This window comes from Drosophila busckii, unplaced genomic scaffold (genome assembly GCF_011750605.1).
Source record: "Drosophila busckii strain San Diego stock center, stock number 13000-0081.31 unplaced genomic scaffold, ASM1175060v1 chrUn_07, whole genome shotgun sequence".
Classification (NCBI taxonomy): Eukaryota; Metazoa; Arthropoda; class Insecta; order Diptera; family Drosophilidae; genus Drosophila; species Drosophila busckii.
This window is the reverse complement of record NW_022872723.1, coordinates 943,218-970,990: the sequence shown is the minus strand read 5'-3', so window position 1 is coordinate 970,990 and position 27,773 is coordinate 943,218. Positions and strand designations below refer to the sequence as shown.

At 40.3% G+C, this 27,773-nt stretch overlaps 3 protein-coding genes across 3 annotated transcripts; 2 read left to right on the top strand and 1 right to left on the bottom strand.

The window, feature by feature from the left end:
- Positions 1 to 2,094: 2,094 nt before the first annotated feature.
- Positions 2,095 to 7,748, top strand: LOC108601055 (mucin-5AC). The gene is made up of 5 exons (XM_033294766.1): positions 2,095 to 2,390; positions 3,433 to 3,768; positions 3,827 to 3,907; positions 4,057 to 6,243; positions 6,512 to 7,748. The coding sequence occupies exons 1-5, from the start codon at positions 2,270 to 2,272 to the stop codon at positions 7,618 to 7,620; spliced, it is 3,834 nt and encodes a 1,277-aa protein (XP_033150657.1). The 5' UTR covers positions 2,095 to 2,269; the 3' UTR covers positions 7,621 to 7,748.
- Positions 7,749 to 8,758: 1,010 nt separating this feature from the next.
- On the bottom strand, positions 8,759 to 11,413 carry LOC108601053 (protein rhomboid). Its single transcript, XM_017988945.2, has 4 exons — positions 11,126 to 11,413; positions 9,645 to 9,788; positions 9,406 to 9,585; positions 8,759 to 9,337 (listed from the first exon to the last, which is right to left on the bottom strand). Exons 1-4 carry the CDS (start codon positions 11,300 to 11,302, stop codon positions 9,113 to 9,115), a joined length of 726 nt encoding a protein of 241 aa, XP_017844434.1. The 5' UTR covers positions 11,303 to 11,413; the 3' UTR covers positions 8,759 to 9,112.
- Positions 11,414 to 20,195: 8,782 nt separating this feature from the next.
- Positions 20,196 to 20,597, top strand: LOC108597911 (gustatory and pheromone receptor 33a). The gene has a single exon (XM_033294754.1). The coding sequence runs from the start codon at positions 20,196 to 20,198 to the stop codon at positions 20,595 to 20,597; it is 402 nt and encodes a 133-aa protein (XP_033150645.1).
- Positions 20,598 to 27,773: the final 7,176 nt, after the last annotated feature.

Here is a 27,773-nt window from a genome sequence, read left to right as displayed (position 1 = left end):
CAGTAATTTATTTATGAACTCAACTGATTGCGCCACAATACACACGTTCTAAATACAGCAATTGTCAGTACGCGTTGGCGTGCAGCACTCGCCCTAGCCCCCCTCTCCACTTCTCACTCACTCTTTAACAAAGCCAAAGGTTAGCCACTAAAATGATGAGAGAATTCGGGTCAGACAAAACGCGAACTGCTTTAAAGAGCTATAATTAGGCTACTGTAGCCACTAGATTTTCATCATCCACAGTAACCACACACCCTGCGGTCCATAGCACTCGATTGCGAAAAGAGTGTAAAATTAGTTGACGGCTGCAGGCCCTTACAGCCAATCAGCTATAACTTAATCTTGAGGGTAGGCAGAATTCAGAGCAAGCCAGCGCTGAATTGGCTTGAACGTTTTCATGGTCAAGTGCGATATGTTGGCATGCAAATGTGGCAACTAAATTCAATTAATGCAGCCCGAAGCTAACAGCAACCAAAAGTCGGCTATTTCAGTGATTTATTGTGTGAAACAAAAATTTTTGTAGCAACAACTTTGTGGCTACTGTGAAAGTTTCGAGTGCCTTGGATCACTTGAGCGCTAAAGCGAAATGCTTGACATTAAGATAATAGCTTGATTAAAAGTTGTCATGAGAATTTGTCTGTTCGCATAGACAAAGAAATTAGAGACTTAAGTGTATGCCATGCCATGAGCGAGCTCCAATTAAGCGCAGTTCTTGATCATGTCGCATTTGACTTAATTTTCTATAGGCTAGTTAGCTTAGACCACTCAGCCTGACTCTTACTAGCGTAAACAACTTTAAGCCTACGAAAGATTTCGTAGCTAATTTTCTCAATATATTAAAATTGGGATAAATAAAACTGTAAGGACTTTAAGCTTGTGATCCTCTTTGGCTGTGAAATTAATTAAAAGGAATTACATATATACAACGAAAGGGTATTTACTTAGTCACTCACTGTCCCGTAATTTCTTAAAGTGCTGCATGTTCTGCATTTGCATGAAACTTTGTAGAACTCCCTGGCTAATAACGTTCCTAATGAAAGTAGATGCAATGCATGCCATGACGATGTCTTCTATGTATAAGTCCTCCCCTCCTCTTCTCACTCTCTATCTCTCTCTCTCTCTTTCTCCTGTCCACTCTGTTTCGTTTCGCTTGGTCGTGTTTTTCTTGCTCTTTCACTGGCAATGACCGCTATTTGCTTTTAAAGCTTGATTTTAGCATTTGTTCTTTCCCTGGCTATTCAACTATTTATTTGCCTGTTGTCTCACTGGTTGTTTATTTATTTTGTTTTTGCTTTTCTTTCTGTGCATGCAACTATTCGTGAGACTTGTGATTATTGCGCTGATTCTGGAGTGCAAATTTCTTTTACATTTCTGGCCAGTAATAATATATTAATATTATTTATAGCATTGATTCGTGTTCTTACAGTTGCTCAGGTGAGAGCAGCTAAGCCAGCCTTTCCTGTGTGACTGCAAAAAGACAAAAGAACAACAAAAATGGGGATGCCCTCTTTCTGTCCTATTTTGTACCGTTAACAGTAAAAAAAACATGTGTAAGAAACAGCAAACTTTGACTAGCTTTTAATCAGTTTCTCAGACCCTGTATTAACGAGTCTTATTTAATATGCAAATGAGAAAGATAATAACTAAGTATAGAGCAGCAACTTTAGCTCATAAGTCACAACAGACAAACAACTTGATCCAACATACCATACGTGGCTTGCTAACGTGAAAATAACTGTGGTTAGTACTCAATTCAAGATGCAAAGCAAGTTGAGAGCTCGGCCTAGGCACTTTTTAGCAAATTAATTCATGATGTATGTACATATCTTCTATCTTCCATCTTGCAGCTGAAGCGTAAACGACAGCGAGCTACAACATTTCGTCTGTAGCTGGGTTCACTCAAAAGTGTGGCAGAACTTTGGCACTAGACAACAATTACAAAAATATAATAGCTGGTAACCAGTACTGTTTGTTAACTTTATGGCTCGACAATTGTGCGGGTAATTCGAACTGGATAAGAGCATGTGCTGGGCCACCTGTTGCCGGCAGTTGCGATTCGCTTGTCATTGGAAAGTTGCCGCTGCATGACACACATTTCACGCATTAGCTTTGAGAAGATCGCTCAGTGGTAGACAAGTTGGAACTTAGCTGGCAAGCGCTAATACAACGCATAGAGTCTGTTTCCATCTGCAGTTTTGGAGTTGGAGGTGCAGTTGCAGTTGGAGCTAAAAGATACGGCGACGTTGCCCGTTGCACTGTTGCATTATTCATGCGCGCAACGGGAAGCAGAAGAACGGAGAAGATGACGCTACGCGTAGCCAGCATATTGTGGCTGGGATTACTTTCAGCTTGGCCCGCACAGTTGGATGCGTTTATCACGCAGAATACAGGTGAGCAATAATACACGGTGTTAAGCAAGCGTAAAAGCTTCAACTTATGGTAAGTGGCTTAAGAGGGAGTTGCTAATCAGTTTCAATTGTGGCTTTTTTTTTTTTTTGCTCAATTTGCCTCAGTCTATCGATCATTTCAATCTACATACACCTATATTTGCATCGTTCAAGTACAATATTGAACAAATAAAGCTGTTTGGTGTGTTACAAGTTAGCGGTAATGTAATCCCTGGGAACCAATTTGGTTTTTTTTTTTTTAATTTTAAGCAATAAAATGAACTGAAACTTTATAAATACATACAAAGTAAATGTAAGCCCGATCGACATTACCGGCATCGGTCAAGAGCGCATCGGTGAGTGCAAATCGAGATTCGCGGAGGAGGAAACACAACTCAAAATTTCCAAATTAACCCTCAACTGTAAATTTTTGAATTTCCGTCGGAAAATTCGAGAAAACTCAATTTTCTTTCAATAAAAATTCCTTCACGAAAGACAAAACTGAAATTTTCAATAAAAATCTAATCAGAATCAGGAAATGGCGCCGAGAAAACTAAATTTTTCTGAATAAAAGGAATACATGAAAGGCCCTTTTTCAATTTTTTTTACAAAATTTCGAAGAATATAAAAACTAGACCCGTTTTTATACACTTTGACATTTTAGTAAAAAATGGAAAAAGAGTATTATAAAGTTGCTCAAATGTATGTAACAGGGAGAAGGAGGCGTGCAGCCATAAGTAATATATTCGAGCGATGCCTAGTCAAAGTGTATTTTAAGTTGGTGCGCCCAACTTTAATTTGTCCACTTGTTACTTCTTATCAAAAGCACAGATTTCTAAGAAAAGTCTTAAGGAACACGCAAGAATTTAGTTCATAAATACCTTTTCTTCACCGAACATTCGAAAACAAATCCGAGAGTTATAACTTAGTTGTATTGGGCATTCTCATGACTAGCCCCAAAAACAACAGCTTTCTATTCAGAAAGTCTTTTTTAGTGACCAACAGCACCATCAAAGAACGAAATTGATTTTGATTTTTTTAATAGGCTGTCGTCACAATGGAACTTGGTATGCTGACAAATCAATAGTACCTAGCATGGAAAAGTGTCTCAACTGTCAGTGCAACCGCAAGACTCTTGTCTGTCGCCTGAAAGTGTGTCCGGAAATGCCCATGCCACCGCCACGTGGCTGTGTGGTGGTGCAAAAGAAGAACACCTGTTGCCCATACCTATCGTGTGCCCGCTTGGATGCATTTTATAAGATACCCACTAAGCGACGCATCATCGCCTACTTGGATCACTACGAACGGGAGTCCATTGATCGCGTGGTCAACGATAACATGCTGCAACGACGCTCTGATGACTCTGAGGGGGACTTGTTCGGTCAGTATTCAGATATTTTGCGAGAAACATATGTCCTAACTCGTGTTTTCATTTACAGTTTGTGTGAAGAATGGAACCGTCTATAAGTCAGGCTCAGCCATGTCCTCTTCAAATCTTTGCAGCTATTGTTATTGCATTGGTATGTTGTTGCTAAATTGAGTTTACATTCATAGACCATTAATTTTTATTGGGATCTGTGGTCAAAGAGGGAACGGCTTAAATTAACTCTTCCATGGCTTGCTTAGTCAGCTAAAAATTCTCAATTGATAGACTATTTATTTCCCTCAGGTGGCACTGAAAAATGCGTCAAACCGAAATGCATGTTGCCCGTGGAGGGCTGCAAGCCCATATTTGTAGACTCAACCTGCTGCCCAGTGCGGTATGACTGCAGCAGCAAGACCAGCGGTAAATCATCGCAGGAAGTACGTTATCGCAAGACCGCTAACAAGCACTTTCAACGCATGTCCCAACGACTGCAAAGAAATCGTGGCTGCACTGTGGATTCTCAGTTTTACGCAGAAGGACAAAAAATGCGCTCCGATGCGGACAGGCCATGTGATATATGCTTCTGCATACGCGGCACACGGCGTTGTGCGCCTAAGAAATGTTCGCCAGCCCTGAAAAATTGTATACCCGTGGTGCCTAAGGGCCAATGTTGTCCCTCCAGCTACGATTGCGGCAGTCAGCGGGATTATAGACGCTCGCAAAATTCAAGGCAGTTTAATTTATACAGTATCCTCTTTGGCAAGGAAGAACAGGAGCCTGAGGTGGCTGCAGCCACAGCTTTAAATTCCCAGAATACAATGGCAGAGCACTATCCGCTTGATCGTCACCCCACGGAAAAACCTATAGGCGATGCTCTACTAGCAAGTAGTGAGAAGAGCATATTGGATACTCTACGTGAAGGTCTGGAATACATAGATAGTAATAACAATAAAATGCTGACGGACAACATGGACCTGGTGGATTTGCAGAGTAGCACAGCAGCACAGGGTACTACCGAGGATACATCACCCGCTGCTCTGAGCACCACAACAGAGTTGAGTTTCTTGGACCTGCTATTAGGACCTAGCACGGAGCGTGAAGGCAGCGTCAATCCAGAAACATCTACTATAAAAAAACCCATGAGCTGGGTGGATATCTTATTAGGACCCGATGATGAGGAGCCAGCACTAGCACAAGTGGAATCTACCACTAGGACAAGTTTAAGCAGCATTGATCGCATAACAAACGACTTTGATAAACAGATCGATGAGTTGCCTGTGGGAGAACTTCCCGCGGCTGCTCAACAGATGGCCTTAGCCAATAGTACTAATTGGTCTACATCCACTGAGCGACCTACAAGCAGCACTTCAAAGCCTCCAAGCGATCTGTTAAATGTTTTACTCGATGGCCTATCCGTGATGCTGGATAATAATGTTACCAGCAGCAGTATCAGCGCAGCAACAACAGCTACAACTAGCAAGCCAAATGTGGTGCGGTTGCCGCCTATGTTTCGCCCACTACCCAGCAGCAAGCCACAGCACACACGCATCAACTCCAAGCTGTCAAATCTAACGGTTACACCTCCCATGCTCTTGGTCACAAGCATATACGGACAGCCTGTGACCTATATAACGGTGCCTCCAAAAACCAGCACCACAAAAGCCAGCAAATCCTCAAGCAAGCCCAGCACCACAACAGCTGCAACCACTCGAAAGCCATCCAAAGCTGCTGTTAAGCCGAAGCCTAAAACCACACGACGCACCACCACCGTTGCAAGCACTTCAACAACTACAGTGAAAACCACCACGCGCACCACCCAGAGAATGGCCGTAAAAACCAAACCACCTATTAATATTACCACTAGCTCACCACCCATCATAATTAAAACCAATCCCAGCATTCTGGAGGCTGAACCCATGGATGAAAGCGATAGCACTTCGCCGACATTGCCGCCCAGTTTACCTAACCTTAAAATAATACCATTTTTACCCACCGATGCTGTCGATGCTGCTGCCAAAACAAACAACAACAACAATTTTTATGCTCAAACTCACGTAGCGGCAGACAAAATGGATGTTGGATACGACACGCTCTACGATGACTCCGCTCTACATTATCCTGCCATAACTTCTGCCCAACCGTTGTTATCCCAACTAGCTGGTAACAGCGATCAAGCTGCTTATAAATACGAATTTAATGTGGAAATGCCTGCAGCGGAATTACCATCAGCAGCCGATGTACACGTGGGCTCACAATATCAAGGTAGCGCAGATATACTCAAGTACGACTTCGAGCAGCAAGTGTCGGTACCAGCAATTCATAGTGGCTTTTCACCACCCACCGAAACAGAAGGTGGTTTTGTGCCCAAAGATCCATTATTCGTAGATGGGGATTTGCAAAAGGATCTTCTGGCGTCCAAAGACAACTATCACTTTACCCAGCATATTATAGATATTACAACGAAGACCCCCATCGATACATCAGCAATAGGTAAGCTTAGATAAAAAAATGCAAAATATTTTTAAATTTTATTCATGTAACGTTAAAGTGAGATTACACACTATAATCATGCACTTGTCCGTCTGAAAGTAACCTTTAAACGTGGTCTCAGTTTTCTCAATTAAAAGAATAATAATAAACAAAATATTAGTTTAATTCGAAACAATAAAGTTTACTAAAATTACTTCTAATTTTTGTTGTTAGCTTTACTAATTCCTCTATTTTTATCCTTTTTCGTGACTGAATCTTCTTGGCACAGAAATCTCCACATCCGACAAAGACGAAGTATACACTGAAAGCCCGACAAATCTATCTTTAATGATTGTAGTTGAAGGTAGAAACACTTTTGATAGCACACCAAAAACAACAACAATTACAACTACAACAACAACCCCAGCAGCTACAACAACTATTTCAACGACAACAAAGCCAAAATTACAGCTGGAAAATAATGAAATCAGTGAATTGGATAAGCTGCTAGATGAGCTGCTGAGCCAGGACTTGGCCAGCAGCACAGTACCGCCCTTTAAAACATTACCAACCATAGCATCGTCAGCAATACCCATAACGGTCACTAAAAAGGCGCCAACAACAGCAACGCCCTTTCCAACGCGTGTCACCAAAAATAAAAACAACAAAACTAAAACCAAGCTCTCTGGGAATAGGCGCAACAGCAATGCAACAACGCCTTTTATAGCAACAACAAAGCCTATGAGATACAAAGGACCACCGGCGACCCGACGTACTGCTACCATCAAAAACAAGAACAATACCAACAACACTGTAGCCCACGAAGAGCAGGCAAATGTGAAAACCCAAATTACAGTAGGAGTAACTACTGCAGCAACAAAAAAACCAACAACAACAGCACCGACACCAACAACAACAACAACAAAAAGAACAACAACTGCTAAGCCTTCGCCCACAAAAGCTACTGAAACATCCAGTGTGGCTACAGAAGAGCCTCTGAGCAGCACAGTACATCCATTTTTAAAGTCACCATTCGATAAATTGCCCTTCATGGATGCCAGCTATGAAGTCAGACCTTACAAGGTGCAACCACAGCAACAATTGCAGCTGGCCCAGGAACAACAACCGCAGCAATTCCACCATTACCAGCATGCTACTAGCAGCAGCAACAACATCCTTTACGGTACATCAACAGACGCAACTGTTACCAGTGGTGTAGTTGGTATGGGCGGTTCACCAGTTGGCCTAATTGATCCTACAGGCATGCTGAAATTAGCTGGTTGCAACATTTACGGCCGAATGTATCGCGTCGGTCGCATTATAGTCGAATTATCCAATCAATGCCTGGAATGTAAATGCACCGAAGTGGGCGTCAAATGCGGCCCATTAGACTGTTAACTTAAGCCCAACTTCCTTTCCCATCCTTCTCTGCTTCACGTTTATGAGTATTGATGACTTGACGCATCGTCCTTAAACAAATACTGTTTAGTTAAAAATTTTTATTAAGCTCACATTATTTAGCAGTTAGGCAAACTTAAACTAATAGACGGAGCTCTAAGTTGTATTATAGTTATAGTTATTAAATAAAATGCCAACTAAGTTGCATTTAAGAAATTTGATTAAACAATAAATTTAAATATATATATATATATTATAGGCAAAATTGATCATTTGATTTCTTAAATTACTAAAAATATGCAGTGTGCTGTTTCTATAATCAAGCCTTCTCAATGTTGAAGCCAAGTTAAAACGCGACTGAGCATTGAGGTATTAAAAAGTAAGAAGATAACAAATATTCATTACATTCGATTTATTTAAGCACCACAAAGCTAACTAAACCATTTTCACGGGTGTACTTCATAAAATATGCATTAATTGTTCAACTTACTTATTTAACCAATTATCGTAAAAAGTCGCCCAAGGCAGCCTATTAGGCAAAAATGCGCGAAAATGACAATTAATGATGAAGTTAAGCATTTAATAATCCCACTTAATATAATCGAATGCACATAAATAAAACGCTGAATTAATTTTCATCAACAGCATAAATTTTTGAGTAGAGAAAAATTTTATTAAAATTCGCATCTGATGATTCTCAAGTTAACAAACAATTCTCAAGATTTGCGTATACTAACGTATACTAAACCCCTCACGATGCAAAGTTAATATGCTTAAATACTAATGCATAAATATTATGCATGCCCTCCATGTACAAGTTTAAAAAGATAGAAACAATTTTTAAAAGCAGAACGCAATAAATTTTGGCGCTGCAAACTTTTTCATACACATTGATTTGGACATCGCAGCATAGCACGTTGTCGCCATATCCGAATTCTGTTATTCGATCGCTCTGAAATTTTAGGCATCGGTCAAGAACATTATACTCCTTGGGGTAATTTATTTGAAACTTGTCTGTTTTTTTTTAGATTTTCAAACTTATGTACAGGAGAGTGAGATGGAAATAATTTTTTCAAGTATAAAAGCGTACTTCTTCGGAAATAGGAGTATTTATTACATACCAAATTTGATATCTCTAGCTTATATATTAAATCTGCCTATGTTTACAAATCCGATAAAAATTCTAATAGTATTTGTCTTATCCGCTGCGAGAAGGATTTAGGTTTTTTATGCCTTTTAATTAAAAATGGATAAAAATATCTTAAAGTTGTTCAAATGTCTGTCCTATATACATATATAAGTATTAATCAGCCGTGTTCGTCTTTCTTTCTGTTTGTATGTGCTGAAAATATGGATCGATTGACTTATTCACTTTAGTAAGTAGATATTCTTATAATCTATGAAGATTTTCGCCCAATTTTAAAAGAATCAGCTTAGTTAAGATTTGAAACACCGATCCGATAGTTTAAAATTTTCGGTGCGTTCAGGTGGTTTATAAATTTGAGAGGTAATTCGTTGGACGGTGCTGCAGCTTCCGATAAACGAGAAAGCCGGTGAGTAGACCAGCCACGCCTCCGCCCATATGTGCCTCCAAGCTGATGCGCGGATTGCGATTGTGATGAACACTATAATGGAATATAGTAAAGCAAGCATTGCTCAGTAGCAAGATCAACAACGCTGCTATGCGCCAAAGCCGATGCGACAACTGTGTAAAATTCTATTTAGGTATTAAAAAAAGACAAAATTAAATTGCGGTTGCATTCGATTTGGACACAGTTGACTGACCAAAACCAGGTGCGGCACATGACTACAAAGCAGCGCATAAATGCCCGCCGAGGCGCCCAGCAATGACAAGCCCGGTTGCAGCCAAGCATTCGACACAGAGCCCGCCAAGCCGCCCAATATGTAGACCGCAGCGACACGACAATGACCCTGCTCCAGTTCCAGCAAGATGCCAATGAAGCACTGTGTAAAGAGCAAAAGTTAGAAATTAACGCATGGGCAAGAGAAATTGACACACTCACCTGCAAACATATATTGATCCACAAGTGCCAGGCGTCCGCATGCAGCAGCATGTAAGTGAAGAGGCGCCAATACTCGTGCCACAGCTCAGGCCTGTAGATGAGGCGACGCAGCATGCAACTATTGCTAATCGCGTGTAGCGAGATCTGTGGAAGCGGCAACAAAAAGCAAAATGACAACAATTACACTAGGCAACAAAATATATAGTACCGAAACACAAAATCAAATCCAAGAACAGAGATAGATCAAAGCGTATTCTATATACGCAAGCAATAATAATAATAAAAATAATAATAATAATAATAATATAAAAATAATAATATTGACACAATAATAAGACTAGCAGCGTTTTCTTTTCCCGAAAGTTTCGTTTGCTATGAGCCCAAACTCTCTAGCTAAACTCTCGACTAAACTCTCCAACTAAACAAGCTTACAACTGTAAATCATTATATACTTATAACTATGGAGATTTTCACTATCATTGGCCAGATTCGTAAGATTCAATTCGTAAATTTAACCCATACAAATACTTTGTAATTATCTTTCATTATATAATTATTCTCGCACTATCCCAAATAAATAAATAAACATATGTTGAAGCAACAATTTCAACTTTAACTCTAGAGCTCTACGAACCTATCTGAGGTCAGAAAGAAATAAAGTTCGTAGCGCAGTGTTATCGATCTAATGAGCAGACAGATTGCTATTTGTCACTTTCGCTCAGCAGCCAAGTGTCAGATATCCAAGTGCGAGTGCGAGTTGCCGCACCGCATGGCAATTGACATCTGAAAGACAACAACACCAAAACGATTGAGCATGCATCATACCAAATATGAGAAATTCCAGGTTGCAACACTTAAGCGACAACTGACTAATATGGCAATAAACTGCAATCGCATTGATTGCGCTTGTGGTGATGAATGATGATTAAGGCTGCAGTTGCGTAATATGCGGCATAACTATCGTTTTTCTGGGCTGGGCTAAAAACGCACTTGGCGCATTTTTAAATTAGTGCAATTAAATGGGCTCAATTATGAAAGTTACAACCAGCTAAATCGCAATGGCAAGCGCTTTTGAAATCAATCATATTCTGTTTGAGGAATACCCTCAACTTATGCATTTATTATTACAATTTTGCATTGAACTCTAACGTTTATTATTTGTTTGCTCGGGCCAAGCGAGTTCAAAGCTCCCACAAGCCAAAATGAATCACAGAATAATTATAAATGGTCTATCAACATTACTACTGATAAGCCATATATGCACACTCCAAGTGCTCGCCAAACAAAAATGGGCTAAAAATAAAACACGGCACTAACATAAACAAAACACGGACAACGCATGCATAATTAACCGCAAATGGCGTCAGTAAGTGTTTGATTGCCTTTAAACGGAAACGCTGAGCAACAAAATCTTCTAAATGTAAATTTAAAATTCAAAACAGCAACCGAAGCACAGATTACAAGCTAAAGCAATTTGCTACCTGCATAAAGGACATTAGCAAAAGAAACCAGGGCACATGCCACAAGCGGCGCTTTGCTGTTGCATGCGTTGTCACCAAATCGTCAATGAAAATTTTTTGCAATGGCGCACGTGGCAGTAGTAGGCAAGCATCCTTTTTATCCTTGTCGCTGCCGCTGTCATTGTGATGCTTTGACATAATTAGCTTGACGCACTTTCCAACGTACAAACATACAATTCCGCTAACGGTATTAGAGACTAAATTTACACGCAGCTAAACAATCGACGCGCGTCTGTTGCGCATAACACACAACCCACGACTACCCAGCCCCCATCTGTCGACTCGTGCAATTGTGCTTTGTTGCGATTGTTCTTGCTGTTGTTGCTTTGATTCGCACACGCCTCCATCAAATCCATCGATCGATCGATCGTTCGGTTCACGTGTTAAGCAGAAAGCTAAATGTGTTTCATACTTTTCTATGCTAGCTTCAAAGTAATGTGGAGCTGCTCCGCTTGGCTCGCGAGACTTGCGACCACGGTCGCATCCAAAAATAAGTCAAAACTTTATCAATATTATTTGTCGAACTGAAACCACCGAATTCTTATTTTAAATGTATATACTCATAATATTTAGTTATTTCAATAAGTCAGCAACGCCATCTAGTGTGTGTGCAGAAATAACAGATTTCATACCGCAAAAATAGCTGCATACTTTTGAGGGACAGTTTAAATTCAATAGTTTTCTTTTTTTCTCATTTTTAAAAATCTACATCTCTCTTGTACTAATTGAAATATGTAAAATTTAAAAATATATGTTTAAATAAAAACCAGTCTATTGTATGTACTTGGTGTCAAATCTGCATCCAATATTCGCTGTACAAGCTTTAGTTCGAAATAATTTTTGATAAACTTTGACTAGGGCACAAACACACATCAGCTACTCATCAGAAGCGACGCTTCGGAAATAGGAACATATACATACCAAATTTGATTGCTCTAGTAGTCGCTGAGTTCTTGTTGCTCATACAGACGGAAGGGAATGACAGGCAGACAAACATGGCTATATCGACTTAGTTTGTCTTTCTGAGCAAGAATATACGCAATTTACGGGGTCTGCTTTTCTTCTTAAAGGGGAAATTTAATAAATTAATTCACTTACAAGAAGGTACCAACTGCTATTCCGCTCAATCGCTACCACATCCTTCTTATATGTCGCATCCCATGAATAATCCATGACATTTGGCATTTGAATACATTGGGCGTCAGCAACGAGTCGCATTGATAATTGCAGCTATAGCAGCATAAGCAACAAACTTTGTCGAATGCAAAATGTAAGCTCGACATCTTCTGTGTAGTTATTATCTGTGTCTGTGTGTGTGTGAAAGAATGGTGAAAAGCTCTCTGTCAGCAAAGCTTGCTCTCAATTGCGGTCGGATGCTGGACACGTGGCTGCGACATGCCATTTGTGAATGGCTTTCTATAAAATATTTACGTAACTAGCTAGAGAAACCAAAACAAATGGCAAAAATAATTGTTCAAGCGATTGCGAGAAGACAATTAAAACGTCAAGTCATTAAAGCATTTCCGAGTACTATCTACGCGCCATAGGTTAGTCAGGATGTGCAAATGTCAAAAAACCAGCTAAAGAAACTACTCTTCTAGTTAATATGTCTATGGGGAATGCGTTACTTACTTTGATATTAGCGTACGCCAACTAGACAGACTTTACTTTTTCAGGTTTATGGCACATATGTATGTACATATTGTGTATATAGTTTAAAGTCTTAATTTATATTCGACGAATATAATTGAGCATACGCACAAGTCATTAAAGCAGAGCTAATGCTATTAAAAGTATTTTACATAATTTAAGAAGCCCGCAAAAGCATTCGACCCAGTTGTAACAAACACACACACGCACTCACATGTATATCCGTGCTTATGAGAGTGTGTGTGTGTTAGTTACGATTTCTTAGTCCAAGTGTAAATAAAATTGTTTGCGTCCAACTTTAAAATCGCTTTGTTCATGGTTACAATTATTGATTACTTAGACTATTAGACTATTAATTAACATAAATTGGTTCGGTTGATTGTAAAACGCAATTTTGTTTATTAATATGTTAATTATTTAGAAGAAAATAAATTGGCAAGCAATTTGCTAATATCAATCAAATTAATCAAGTTTGTAATCACTCAAAAAAGACAGCATTTCAATTTCACAGCTTATTTCGTGAATCAAATTTCAATGACTTCATTTTGGCCTAGTATTTCAAATATGTATTGTTAATTTTTTTGTTAAACTAATTATCCAGCTGCTACAAGTACCCTCCAGCTTAATTTATGTTACCTTTTACGTCGCCACACCTCTATGTTCAGGAACCTGCTCTGAAGGCAATTGAGGCTTAAAATCATTCAATATTCAATATAGTGCTCATTCAACATAATTAGCTTGGACAGAATACGTCGTGACGACCGTAAGCCAAACTAAGAGTTTTAAATAAAAAACTTAAAGAAAAAGTACATGTATATGCCACTAAAGAGGAAGGCTTAGTGAAATCTTTACGCAATATCTTAAAATCCTTTGTAAATTATCGCAATATTTTATGAGGTAGGAACAAATTCTATGACACTTGGAGCATTAGAGGTAAAAGCCAAAGCACGCAAAGAAACAACAAACGAAAATAAATAATGCCGTGCCTTTGCAAAGATAATTGACGTAGCCAGCTTCCGAACGGCCATGTTTTACCAAATTGGATCTAAACAAATGGAAAAATGTTAAGAACAGCAGCCACTCAAACACGCTGCTATCAGTTGCGAAATCAGTAAAGAGTATAATTAATTCGTTTCGTACTCGTAACGGTTCTTCAAACTGCAATAGTATCTCAAGAGTGAGACTGGGCGATGCACATTGTGTCTGTCACACCACTTTGTTTAGAAGCTCATTATGCGTGAGGTTTGAATAGCCATCTAATTGCCACAAGCAGTGTAACAGCTTAGGCATTGGATAGCTTGGTTGCGATATAGCGATTCTCTTCTCTTTAGCTCATAGGGTGTCCTAAGCGCAGCGCCTATTTACTTACGTTTTGACGGTAATTTTTTTGATGACCTTTTTAGACAGTAGGTGAGTAAATTAACCATTGGTTCGAACGTTGTCTCGGCTATAAGGAGCGCTGCCGGAACTTGACAGCGATAACAGTAGCAAATATAAAAATAGATCACGAAAAAGCAAAGCGAACTGAAACTATGATGTCTGTTTTAATGTAGAGACCAAGCATTACTAATATAGACATATCAGCAAGCCAGAAACTATTGGTGCTCAAGGACAATTGAAAAGCGGAGAGGCTAGTCATTAAGAAGTGCAAACTTTCGTATATATACACGATTAGATATTGCATTTAGAGCGCTATTAGTATATATAATCACAACAAAAGAATATCAGCTAACAATATTAATAGCATGGAATATGAATTGATATGAGCTTATATGCTGTGCGATCATAGACAAAATCACTAGCAAAGTGAACTATTACAAAATTCACTCAATATATATAATTATACATTTGATTAAACTTATTTAAAGTCGATGACAAGTGTACAATAGCATCTTATGTGCATGAGCTTGTTGTATTGGTGTTTCTGACCGGGTAAGATGAAAGGCTTGCCGGCGTACTCTTTCCGACGTGATTTTAGAGGACAATTGCCTCACATAGACTCTCATATTCTGTGTAGTGTTTGCGCTATTACTCAACCACTCTGCATCTACATTCCTCGACCCATTGTACCTTTCAAAGCATTTGGGCCCCTCATGCCATCTTATTTTCTCTCTTCCTTCACAATAATCTCAACATATTACTAAACAACACCTTGCGTTTCTACAATCACCCGACAAGTCTTATTAATAACTACTCCTACCCCATACTCACTACCCAGTACCACTCAATCACCATGTACCACCAATCGAACCCACGCCGTCCTCCTACAATCCTCCACACAACATTTATTTCACTCCTCGCGGACTCCGACATCGCCTAACCTCACCCCACCACCCACCCCATCCACAGCCCACGGATATACATGTTCGGCAGCCGCGCTCGTCGCTTCGCTCCCCACACGGCCGCTCCCGAATCCGCCTCTTTCTGCGGCGCTCTCCTTACAACTCTACCTGTCCCACATATACCTTTTACAAACTGACGCCATCTACGGCTCTGCCTTTATACTCTGCTGGCGCTATCTCACAATTCTCCTCGAACCTACTACAACCCTTACCGACTTCCACTATACCTCACACCCACCTATGTACACCATACATATGATGGCCCATAAACTGAAAATACAGGCCGCCATACCTCCTGGCCGTACGCTCATATACACAGCTAAGCCACCGCATCTCCCCCCATACACCATCTCAACACCAAGCACCGCTAGCTCTCTCTTCACGCCTGGCTCCTTCTTGCACACTTTGCCACATCCTGACAACCCACTTGCCCGCTAGCCATACCTACCTCGCGACACGCCTTTCCATGACTTCCACCGTTCTTTCTACCCCATTCCGTTCCCGCAACCCCGCTGAACCTTTTCTTTCGCCATTCGCTCTTTCGGCTCTCTCTCCTAGCTGTCTACGTACAATATCTCTCTATCAGAACGCACCATTCCACAACATCGGCCGTCGCCACGCCACGCGTCCGCTCGCCACCCGCATCTCGCGCCGCAAGCTTTGCCCTGGCAGCCGACGTTCTTCACATTTCACACCACCACAGACACCAGCTACATCCCCACACACGACACCATGTCGAGCCTAACCACTCTCTCTGCTCTCGACAAACAGTCTGCTCGCTATCCTCCTATAGCCGCCAATTCCTCACTGCACCTCCGTCTCCTGCACCGCCCACACCTGTATCAATCGCCACACCCTGGTCCATCCGCCGTTATTCACCTGGATCGACATACTAACACGGACTGTGTCAGCGGCATTCGAGCCGCGAACTCCGCACCTCCGTCCCTTCTTCCGCTCAACGGACTCTCAATTTACCCTTACCCAACTTCCCCCCCTTAGAACAAAAGCAAACCGTCCATTGCGCTATCTCTCCGCTCAGCACACCGACAACTACACGTCCGCTATACGCCCCATCTCTTTCCTGCCTGTATCCCCCTCTCCCGTCTGCTAGAAACACGACACTCACGGACCTCACCACGCCACCCACACAAATTCTCGTAGCCCTCACCCCTCGTTCCTATTCCGCAAGCGCCTCCGCCCTTCTGACTCAGCTACGCATGTGCTTCTCGGCCCTACGTCCAAGTCTTTCAAAACCTCCTTGACTACGCCTCGCTACGCGAAATCTGGACCCAGATTCTCGACACCACAGCTCCCTACAATCAGACGGCTCTTTCATCTAACTATATTACATCTTTACACTATTTCAACTTAGCACAAGACGAGCCTGTCACCGACCTTTTCTAAAAACTCGAGACCAAAAAGAAACTCATCGCCACATTACACATGTCCCTCCCAAAAGCTATTGCAGCTACACCTCTTTTCCGCGCTAACTGAACCTGCTTCACCTATTCCCTGCCACACCACCCTGCACTGGCCCGTCCGCGCCCCCTTATTGCACACCCTCACTACAATCACTTCCCTCCAGCTATCAACCACAAAAATAAGCAATTCGGTGCTTTCAGTGGACAAATAATCCTTGAGGAAGTTCTCTCGACCCTATTTCTTGGATCGCCCGACCGCACGGCTGCACTTCGGCAAGCCAATCGGCAGCTCACTTACTTTCAGCCTAGCAGAAAACGTCCAATGCAAACACCACTTCCACCTTCCGCTCCTAACACCGTGAACCCGAACGATCATCGCCATCCGCACTGGATTTCGACCTGGAGCGGTGCTGCGACACTAAAGCCAACACCAGCAAGAACATCGACAAAGCCACCAATTGCCACGAGTGACGACTGGGGGCTGGGTACTCGTGCGTTCTGTGCCTTATCGCGCAACAGACGGCGCCTCGCATCTGTTTACCGCGCTCGCTGTAATCCTACGTCTCTAATACCGTTCAGCAGGAATTGCTATCTTTGTACGTTGGAAAGCTCGCGTCAAGCCCTAATTATTCAAGCCTCCCACACATGACACGCGGAGCGACAGTACCAAAGTCGCTTGCCTACTATGCCACGTGCCCGCCATCCTGCACCAAACCACCTCTCACATTGACGCCCACGTCCCTGCGTGAAGCCTCCGCCACACCACGCACCACGGCCGGTCCGGGGCCTTCCTGGCATGTCGCCCTCGCTTTCTCCTTTCTCCTCCACACTCCCCCTCCCCTTATGCCAAGGTCAAGCAACAACTGCTTCTCACCCTGCCCTCAACCCCTCCTCTCCTCGCGGTTCCGTCCCTCCTCTCTCCACCCCACCCCCCACCCCACCCCCCTCATTCCCCACCCCCCCCCCCTCCTCCCCCCTCCCCCCCCCCCCCCCCCCCCCCTCCCGCCCCCCCTCCCCCCCCCCCCCCCTTACCCCCCCCCCCCCCCCTGTGTGTGTGTGCGTGAGTGTGTGTGTGGGCGTCTTTAGTTGCAAACATCAATTATTACTACATATATATTATATATATAGGACAGAGAGAAAAGCAAAGGCAACACCTTCAACTTGGCGCTGAGCAAAACGTTTAGAGCTTAGACAACTCACAGAGTTTTCGGGCATTCATATCAGTCAGTCAAGGGTAAATTTGCATTTTCTCAGTCCATCGTGTTTATTGTCGCTTAATTTGCTGCAAGTTGAGAGCTATTGGTTATTATAATTAGATTTAGACTCTTTGTCTTGAGTCAGGCTGTTTCGCGCGTTTAATAAGGCATATCTTAAATCGCATCTTACTCTTGGTGGTCGGTGGGTGTCTTGTCTATTTTTGACGTGATATTATGTTGTTACATTTGGCTTAGTTGTCAGCTCAGTCCGATGATGTCTGCCTGTACTTATGCGCTGGCGCTAGTGTAATGCTAGGTTACACGAGTGTGTAGTAATGTTGATGATAATATTATGAATCACTTTGGACTACACACCATTGAGTGATTTTGTTAGATCTGAACGTATATGGGAACGAGTAGGAAGAATAAATATGCTCATGTCTATATATAAGTAATCTTGAGCGCACTTTTTGGATAGTAATAAATATACTAATGGTTTACGTCATCACAGTGATACCCGATCAGCATACAATAATACTTTTTACCATTGCGTCGTTTAATAAACTCTCAAAAAAAGCTTTGACAGCTTTGCGTGTGGCGGAGCAATTGCTGTGATTACCCTTTTCGTGACTATTTACCGATAAACCAATAACTACACAAAATGACAATGTGCGTAATAGATCCACAATTAGTTGTATGAACGAGTAATGACTATACCTTATGGTCATGTTCTGAATTGGTATATATTATAAGATGTCGCCACAGGTGTTGTGTAACGGCTTCGAGGTAGCTGATATTCTATCACAATCAATAGATAGAACTTTGTTTATCTCGAGTAGTGTAAATACTAATAGCGCTTGCTATATCATTTAAAGTAAATTAAATTGTGAATATATTTTGTGCAGATGGTCCATTAGGTGGCTCTGTACAATTTGATATGTTTCATATGTACGGCTGAGTCAAGCGTCATCATGGAATTTTTATTGCTTGCATAACACTGTTTTTGGTTTTTATTTTAGACTGCACCTTTGTCTGGTGCTCATGCTATTTGCTCATTGATTTGTGACCTTGGAAATTTAATTTTGTCCCACTGAGCCATTCTTCGGCTCTGCTCTTATTCTCTCACGATGCTCTAGAGAGACGAGCGTAATGCGATGAGTATGCTGATTGAGCCACTCTTTCATGCACTTAGGCGGTGCTTTCTTATGTGATATTTCTATGATGCTGTAAGTTTGGTATCAGAACGCAAACTTTTTGAGACTGCGAGTCAGTCTCAGTCCTAGTGAATTGTGCGCCGTATTATCAGAAATGTGCTCAAATTAGTCGAGAGAAATGATTATATAGTTCGTGTTCAGGCGTGAAGACTATCATATGTGTGCATAATGTCAGCTGTTACGGCACTGAGCTCAGTCTTCTTCGCTATCGCATCTGCATGCCGTTTACTTAGCGTACACTGTCTTGAGCTATGCTAGAGGGCGAAGATAGTATATGTGGATATCTAAATAGAATTAGCAACTCCTAGCTCATAGATTCAGAATAGGATTAGTGAGAGATTGAACACTTCTGTACCTAATTTAGAAAGTACGTAATTAAATATTCTTCAGATATTAGCCCTCAGCTAGTATACGTAGCGTGCCTCTCAGATAAGTCGTATATAGACATGGCTGTCGACCAGTATGATAATGTCTAATATTTTAACTTTAATTTATTAATTTATTGCATTTTATGTATAATCTTGGCCGATACTTGAAAATATTAAATCAATAGATGCGTTTGCATTACTAGCTATTTATGAGTGAATATATATAGGACGATAGTACTTAGTATATCATGTAAATGGTGTGCGTTAGCTATCCTACTGATACTGGAAGCATTTATTCAGGGAGTTATTGAACTATTAACTGAAGTGTCCCTGTCATCATTGCAATCAGATCTAGTGACACAATTAATTCAGCTTATAGTTATAGAAAATTGATACCAGGAGTGCATTGTTCTACGTAATGTCGCCCTACGTCATCGTGTTTAGATATTGTATTGCGAGGCAAGTAGTACTCAGAGAGAGGGATTACGGTACTCAGACATCAGAGAGGGAGTCTCTCGCAATGTTATCTAAGGCGAAAACTGAGCGCTAATGATCATGACGTCAAAATCGAAACAGGCATAACATGAGAAGATCGACGAAATGAATTCAATAGGGCGAGGAAGAGGAGATGACTTTTTGATTACAATGATGGCCTCATGAGCGAGAATCCCAAGTTAGTGCATTTTAATCAGAATAGTACAAGCCTTCTATATATATACATACCTATCTCCCAGCAATACATCCGAGGCCAACTTGCCGGATCTGTTCCAGTTGCACGACAAAATTTTATCGCTGAGCGTTATAACCAATGCCGAATTCGGACCACAGTGTGTGCCCTATATGGCAGCCTGTTTTGTGGTCAGTATTTTTGGTATTTTTCTGGAAACCAAAGTCAACTTCATAGTCAGCGGAAAGAGCCGTCTGCTGGACTATGTGACCTACTTATACGTCATATGGAGTTTCACCACCATGGTTGTCGCTTACATTGTGCTGCGTCTTTGTTGCAATGCCAACAATCATTCCAAGAAGTCGGCCATGATAGTCCATGAGATTATGCAGAAGAAGCCCGCATTTATGCTGAGCAACGATCTCTTCTATAACAAAATGAAGTCATTTACTTTGCAATTTCTGCACTGGGAGGGCTACTTTCAGTTCAATGGCATTGGTCTGTTTGCCTTGGACTATACATTTATATTCTCGGTAGGTGCCGGTCTTGCTATGGCTGCTCAAGCAACAAATTAAATGCAACTTATATTATAAATTTATATATTTTTTGTCGTATTCGGTTTACTTGAGGCATATCCAGACCTACGTTTATGTTTCTAACTCTTATAGAAACCGTTGTTTAAAAGACCATTGGTGGAAATTTATGTACTGGGTTTAATGTATCCAGTGCTTATTAAAATAAAAATTATAATTTACAATTATGTAAACATTTTTAAGCAAACAATAAATGATTGCATTCTTAAGTCGTTTTTTCTGTGGACTCCTAATATTTAATATTGAATAAATACCTACCTACCTGCTTAAGATTATTAAATTTAGTAACAGCAACTAACAACTACAAATCATTATGATTTTTATACACTTTGATATTTTTGTAAAAAATGGAAAAAGGGTATAATGAAGTTGCTCAAATGTATGTAACAGGGAGAACGAGGCGTTGCAGACCCCATAAAGTAATATAGGCTGATAGCTCGACGAGCTGAGGCGATATAGCCATGTCCACCCGTCCGTCCGTCCGTCTATGAGTGCGTGTTTCTCAGAAACTATAAGAGCTAGAGAAACCAAATAACCTGTTAACAATAGAATACAATGTATTGTATGCTATGTGATTTTCGCATACATAACGGGAATTCAAACTTAAAAAGCTCACCTCGTGGTGAGCCCGTTAATCGCATCAACTCACCAATGTCCCTTACTCGACACTTTGGCGGTTTCAGTTGGTAGCACGATTAAATGCTTAGTAATACAATTTTGTCAAATGTCAATTGAAAAACACGATTTATCAGTCACTCGGGCTTTGGTATAAACCAGCCAGGACCTATGAGGCTGACAGGAAGAGCGTGGCATGCTGTTGAGCTTCATTCTGTGGCTGTCAGACGAAAGCGACAAAATAAAATGTACTAAAGAGGAAAATGCGAAAGAACTTGGCGCAATTTCCGCCCTTAATTACGTTTAGCACAACGGAAATGTTTGCGAAATTCACTTGCTGCACTGAAAATACATAGTAGCGTTTGTATGTATGTATATGTATAACTTTATATAGGCACTCGTCATGAGATTAAAAATTGCATTTCGGTTGGCCACTTCATTTAACTAACTTGGCTCAGAGAAGTCCACGTTTGCATCAATTAATGTTTCATTATATTGAAAGCGTGTTAAATAAAATTGATTTTCCTTGACGTTGATAAGTGCCGTTGTATGTGTGTGTAGTCAGACAAAGTGTGCTCAATTTACAGCTCGATGGTCACTCGCCCCCTCCACCGCTTGTATCCTATAAATCAATATGACGTGCAGACATCTCGTTAATACACATATCACACCCTTCGAGCACGAAAGGATGTTAGGGAGTAATGGGCATTGTTACCACACACTTCCGCTGTTTCCAACAGACCCCACACACATGCGTTACCTGAAAATTATGTCAACAGTTGTCTATACTACAGCCAAACGACGGTAACGGCAACGGCAACGTGACCGGCGACCAAGTGAAATGTCAGGGCGCTTTTAAGAGTTCATTTCAAGTATAGCAAATTATACTTACGTATGTACTTCTAACAACAAGCATACAGGACACTCACACGTACACAAAGAGATGTGCACAAGCTCCCAGGTTGACCAGAAATGTCAACAGGTTGCTTTTTGAGTAATTGAGGCTAACGTGCAATGGCCAACTAAGCTGAGTAAGAACTTCAATGTCAAATAGTTGATGTAAGGGGTGGTAGGGCTTATTGATTACAGAGTAGTTGTAAGCTTCTTACGCATTAATGCCTGAAATTGATCAGAGTCCAACATACAACAACATACAACATAAATTGTATCCCAAGCATTCACGTAAGAAATAATATTATAATACTAGATGTACATGCATTCATAAACATTGTAGTTGAATATATGCATATATTGTTTATATATATAAAAGCATGACCTTTTTATCAATCTGTATTGCCCACTTCACTTCTGAATGTTCCACAATTTATCAATCTCTCACATTTATCGTGTCACAACACGAACCTAAGCTTTAAGGATATTATGTATATTTTTGGTAGATGAATCGAGAACAAAGGAGCTGGGCTGCTTTGCATCATAGCCAGATACTCACATACATTAATTCGGGGAGGCAAATTCTTTTAAGATTCTGAAGCAGGCTCGACCTGCTCAGATTATGGGAGCTCCTAAATACGAAATACTAAATAGCCCTTTCCCAATATTAAGTTCATACTTTATATACTTTATGTCAAAGTGTATAACAATTGATTACGCAATGCATAGCGAATTGAACTGCAAAAAAACACGACTGCAGTCCATTCTTGTTAAACAAAAGTAGCGGCAAGGCAACAAGACTAATAAATTAAACAAGTGGGAACGAAACGTCCTGGGCCCACAATACCTTTCAAATACACTTTGACCCTCGGTATGCAACAAACACACGCTGCACCACAAACAATACAAAAACAGCTAACCGGTCCAGGCTCGTTTTCGCTGTAGCGTCAGCAGCGACGCCGCCGTTGCGTCGGCAGCGACGTTTGTAGGCGCGTCAGAAGTGACCCGCTTCTATATTGAAATTGAAATGTGAATATTCCTAAGTTATTTAACCGATCGTTTAGAAATTTCACAATCGTCGAAAACATGACTAAGCAATTTTGTGATTTATTTCAATTTTAAAGATTTTTTTACTGCCTTATATATCGTTTTTTTTCGATTTGCGGGGGAGGGGGAGGAAAAAAAAAAAATAAAATAACAAGCGTAGTGTCTGGATATAGGAGCACCTACATACCAATTTGGTTGCTCCTGAGCTCTTGTAGTTGCATGAGCAACACGCCATCATACAGAGGACAGACGGACGGAGGACGCGGACATGGCTCATCTCGATCAGCTCGTCGAGCTGATCAAGAATATATACTACTTTATGGGTCTGCACGCCTCTTCTCCTGTTCGATCTTTGAGCACTTTTCATATACCGCTTTTCCATTTTTTACAAAAATGTCAAGTGTATAAAAACATGGCAGATATTGAGGTAATAGTGACAGAGCACCAAACCCTAAACCAATCTAAAGGAGTCATATACTGCAACGAGTTACGCAACATAGAGACAGAGGTAATACTTAACGAACTAAAACAACAAAACGTTACCGAAGTTCGTAAAATACTAAAGAAACAAGATAGCTCAATGGTAGAAACCGGCCTTATAATAATAACATTCGCTTTACACAACTTACCGGAATCACTGAATATCGGCTACGAAAAGATCAGAGTCTGATCATATATTCCAATGCCTCTAATGTGCAAAAAATGCTTCCGCTTTGGCCACCCAACACCAGCGTGCAAGAGCATCGAAATATGTAAAAATTGCTCGGAAGCAAAGCACACAAGCGATGGGGAGCTGTGCAAAAATATAAAAATATGCATAAATTGCAAAAATAACGCGGAAATAGATTACGAGCACAGCCCACTCGATCGCAAATGTCCTACATTCCTAAAACAACAGGAAATCACGGCAATTAAAACGACAAAAAAAGTTGACCACAAAACAGCATTAAACATATACCACAACAGATACAATCAACAATTAAAAAACACATACGCCAAAACACTCATAAAAAAGGCAACACCCAGCAAAAACTACACCCATACAACCAAGCAAAACACTACTACAATTCAACAAGAAAGCAAGTCATCTACAGACCCAAGACCAAATCGAAGCAACAGAAACACACTACACTTCCAGTGCACTGGAAGAAATGGAAACTGACAGTAGCACAGGACACACTCTATACTCATCCCAACCGAGTGACGATCTAAAACTAAAAATCTTCTCCAAAGATAAGTCTAGTCCCCTTTCTACTAACTTTAAGCCCAAAATAAAAACAAAATCCAAACTCATAAATAACAACCAAACAGAAATAGCGACAGCAACTCCATCTAATCTAAAAGACTCCATTAACCTTAACCCTTACCATACATTTACATTTAAACTAGAAACACAATGTCACTTAAAATAATCCAATGGAACATCAAAGGTTACACAAACAATTACAATCAACTGCTCATCCTTATCAAAAAATACTCCCCACAAATCAAGAAACCCACATTCAATATACCAACAACATACCTATCCCAATTACCTACAAGCTACACATAAATCAAGCTACCAACAGATTTGGCGGCATAGCACTACTCATACAAAGATCAACCCAACACTCCGACCTAAACACAAACCACGACTTAGAAGTAGTAGCCATCAACATACAATCGAAACAAAACCTAAACATTCTTTCAACTTAGATATCTCCAAATAAAAAAATCACGGCAAACAACCTCGAAAGATCACTTAATACTCTACAAAAGCCCTCAATCATCACTGGCTGGCACCCATCCTGGGGCTCAACAACAACAAATAAACGAGGAAAAATAGTGCAAACATTTATCGAAAACTCAAGACTAATTCTATTAAATGACAAATCACCCACCCACTTCTCACCTTCATTAGTTCCATATACAAAATGGGAAATCACTGACAACCTCCACGGCAGCGATCACTTCCCAATAATCATATCTCTCTTCGTAACACCACAACAAAACAATATATACAGACCACGGTAATAATAATAATCTAAAAGATGCAAACTGGGAAAAATTCGAATCACTCACATACCATGCCAACTCCAAATACCGAATATCCAAAAATATAAACAAGGAATCAGCCCAAATAAATAGAATAATATTATCAAGCGCAAACCTATCCATCCCCAGACTATTGCCCACAAACAAGCCAACAAAGTCCCCTGGTGGAACAAAAATCTCAGCCTACTAAAAATTAGCCAAACAGAAAGCCTGGAAAACACTAAACAACAACATCACCACAGAAAACATTATAAACTACAGACGTACTAACGCCAAACTAAAATTTGAAATAAAAAAAAAAACAGGAAGCTACAAACTCATTTGCCTCTAAAATCCAACCCTCAACCCCCTCAACCCAAATATGGGCCAACATAAGACGCTTCTGCGGACTCAAACCAACTAGACAAATACACGCCATATCAAACCCATCAACTAGACAAACAATCACGAAATAGCCAATATTATCGCCCAACACTGGTCCAACCTATCAAGCGACTCCAACTTCGCACAAGAATTTCGATTTAATAAATATACAATTAACAACAATAACTACACCCCCTGCCAAGCTGCGCAAGAAATAGAAAAAAAAACTTAACAAGTCTAGAAATAAGCTCCGCCTTACAAACACTAAAAGGCTCAGCTCCAGGTATAAACAGAATGTCATATCAAATGATCAAAAATTGCTCCCAAACAACAAAAAACAGAATAGTCAACTTATTTAACCAAATCTTTCATAACTTTATACCACAATCCTACAAAAACATCCTAATTATACAATTCCAAAACCAAACTAATAGCCAAAAGACTCTGGTGGCTGGTCACACACAACAACCTACTAAACAACCAAACAACCTACTAAACAACAACCAATTCGGTGTTAAGAAAGGCAAATCGACTACAGACAGTCTACTTTACGTAGACCATCTGATAACGAAATCGCGCAAGCACACCTCACTCATCACTCTTGATTTTTCAAGAGTAGGTGTGCACACTATAATAGACCAACTCCAAGAGTGGAAAACCGGCCCAAAAATAATTAGCTATGTAAAAAACTTCATGCTAAATAGGAAAATAATTGTGCGAGTCGGTCCGCAAACATCAAATACACTCCCCCTAGCCAACGGAATCCCTCAAGGATCCCCCATATCAGTAATTATCTTTCTTATAGCATTCAACAAACTCTCTAATATTATATCCCTACATAAAAACATAAGCTTTAATGCATACGCCGATGACTTCTTCATCATTATCAACTGCAACAAAAACACAAACTACAACTTAGACATCTTGCTCCAAGAAATACACCATTGGGGCTCCTACTCAGGATCCCCAACAAAGTGCCAACACCTGCACATATGCCACAAACACAACTGCACATACACCATAAGCCGCAATAACATCCAAATCCCCGAAGTAAACTCCTTAAAAATATTAGGCATAACAATCAACAATAAATACAAATAAACTCTCTCATCTCATCCCTCTACTCAAAATTAAATATATTCAAATGCTTGGCATGCCACAAATTTAAATGCAATACACTGACACTCCTAAATATAACAAAATCAATCTTCATCGCAAAAATAGAATACGGACTATTCCTATACGGACACTCACCAAAAAGCACACTAAATAAATTAAAAACCCCCTATAATTCCGCTAGCAGACTTGCTCTAGGAGCCTACCGATCCACACCCATTAACAACCTACTCCATGAAGCCAACATCCTTCCAATAGAATTAAAGCGCGATCTGCAAACAGCCAAACTAGCCAAAAACTTAATAAACTCAAAAGACACACCCATATACAAATACATCATATATAAAAATAATACACCAACTAATAAACACATGCCAAAAACTCAATCTACCATATCAACCACAAAAACTCTTTACAGACAAACTACCATATAACCTCAACATAGACACTACACCACGAACACATAAGAAACCGACAACCAGCCCGGAAACATACCAAAACTACATAAACACATTAAAGAAAACTTAAAGAATTATTAATTTATATACACAGACGGATCAAAATTAAACGACACAATATCCTACGCAATTACAACTGAAACAAGCATTCTAAAATATGGTAACCTCCCACCATAATCTTCAGCATTTACTGCTGAAACAATAGCAATATTAGAAGCCATAGAATACTGCAAAAGTCTAACATCATATTCTCCGACTCGCTCTCAGCCATCGACGCAATAGAAAATTCAAATAATAAAAACTTCTACCACAACAAAATTAGATCCCAAATAATACGTTCATCCCCCAAAATAAAACTAATATGGATACCCGGTCATGCAGGCATAAAAGGGACATAAATTACTTTTAATATTCACTCCAAATACAAACCAAAGAGACATAAACAACTACTTAAAACACTCATTTACAACGATATTAAAACAAAACATTGCACAATGCAACCAATGATACAAAAACATAAATCTAAACAACATACACATCGAAAACTATCTAACACCAAATCAAAATCTTAACAGGCTCGAACAAATTAAAATAATTAGACTACGCCTAGGACACACCACACTCACCCATCAAC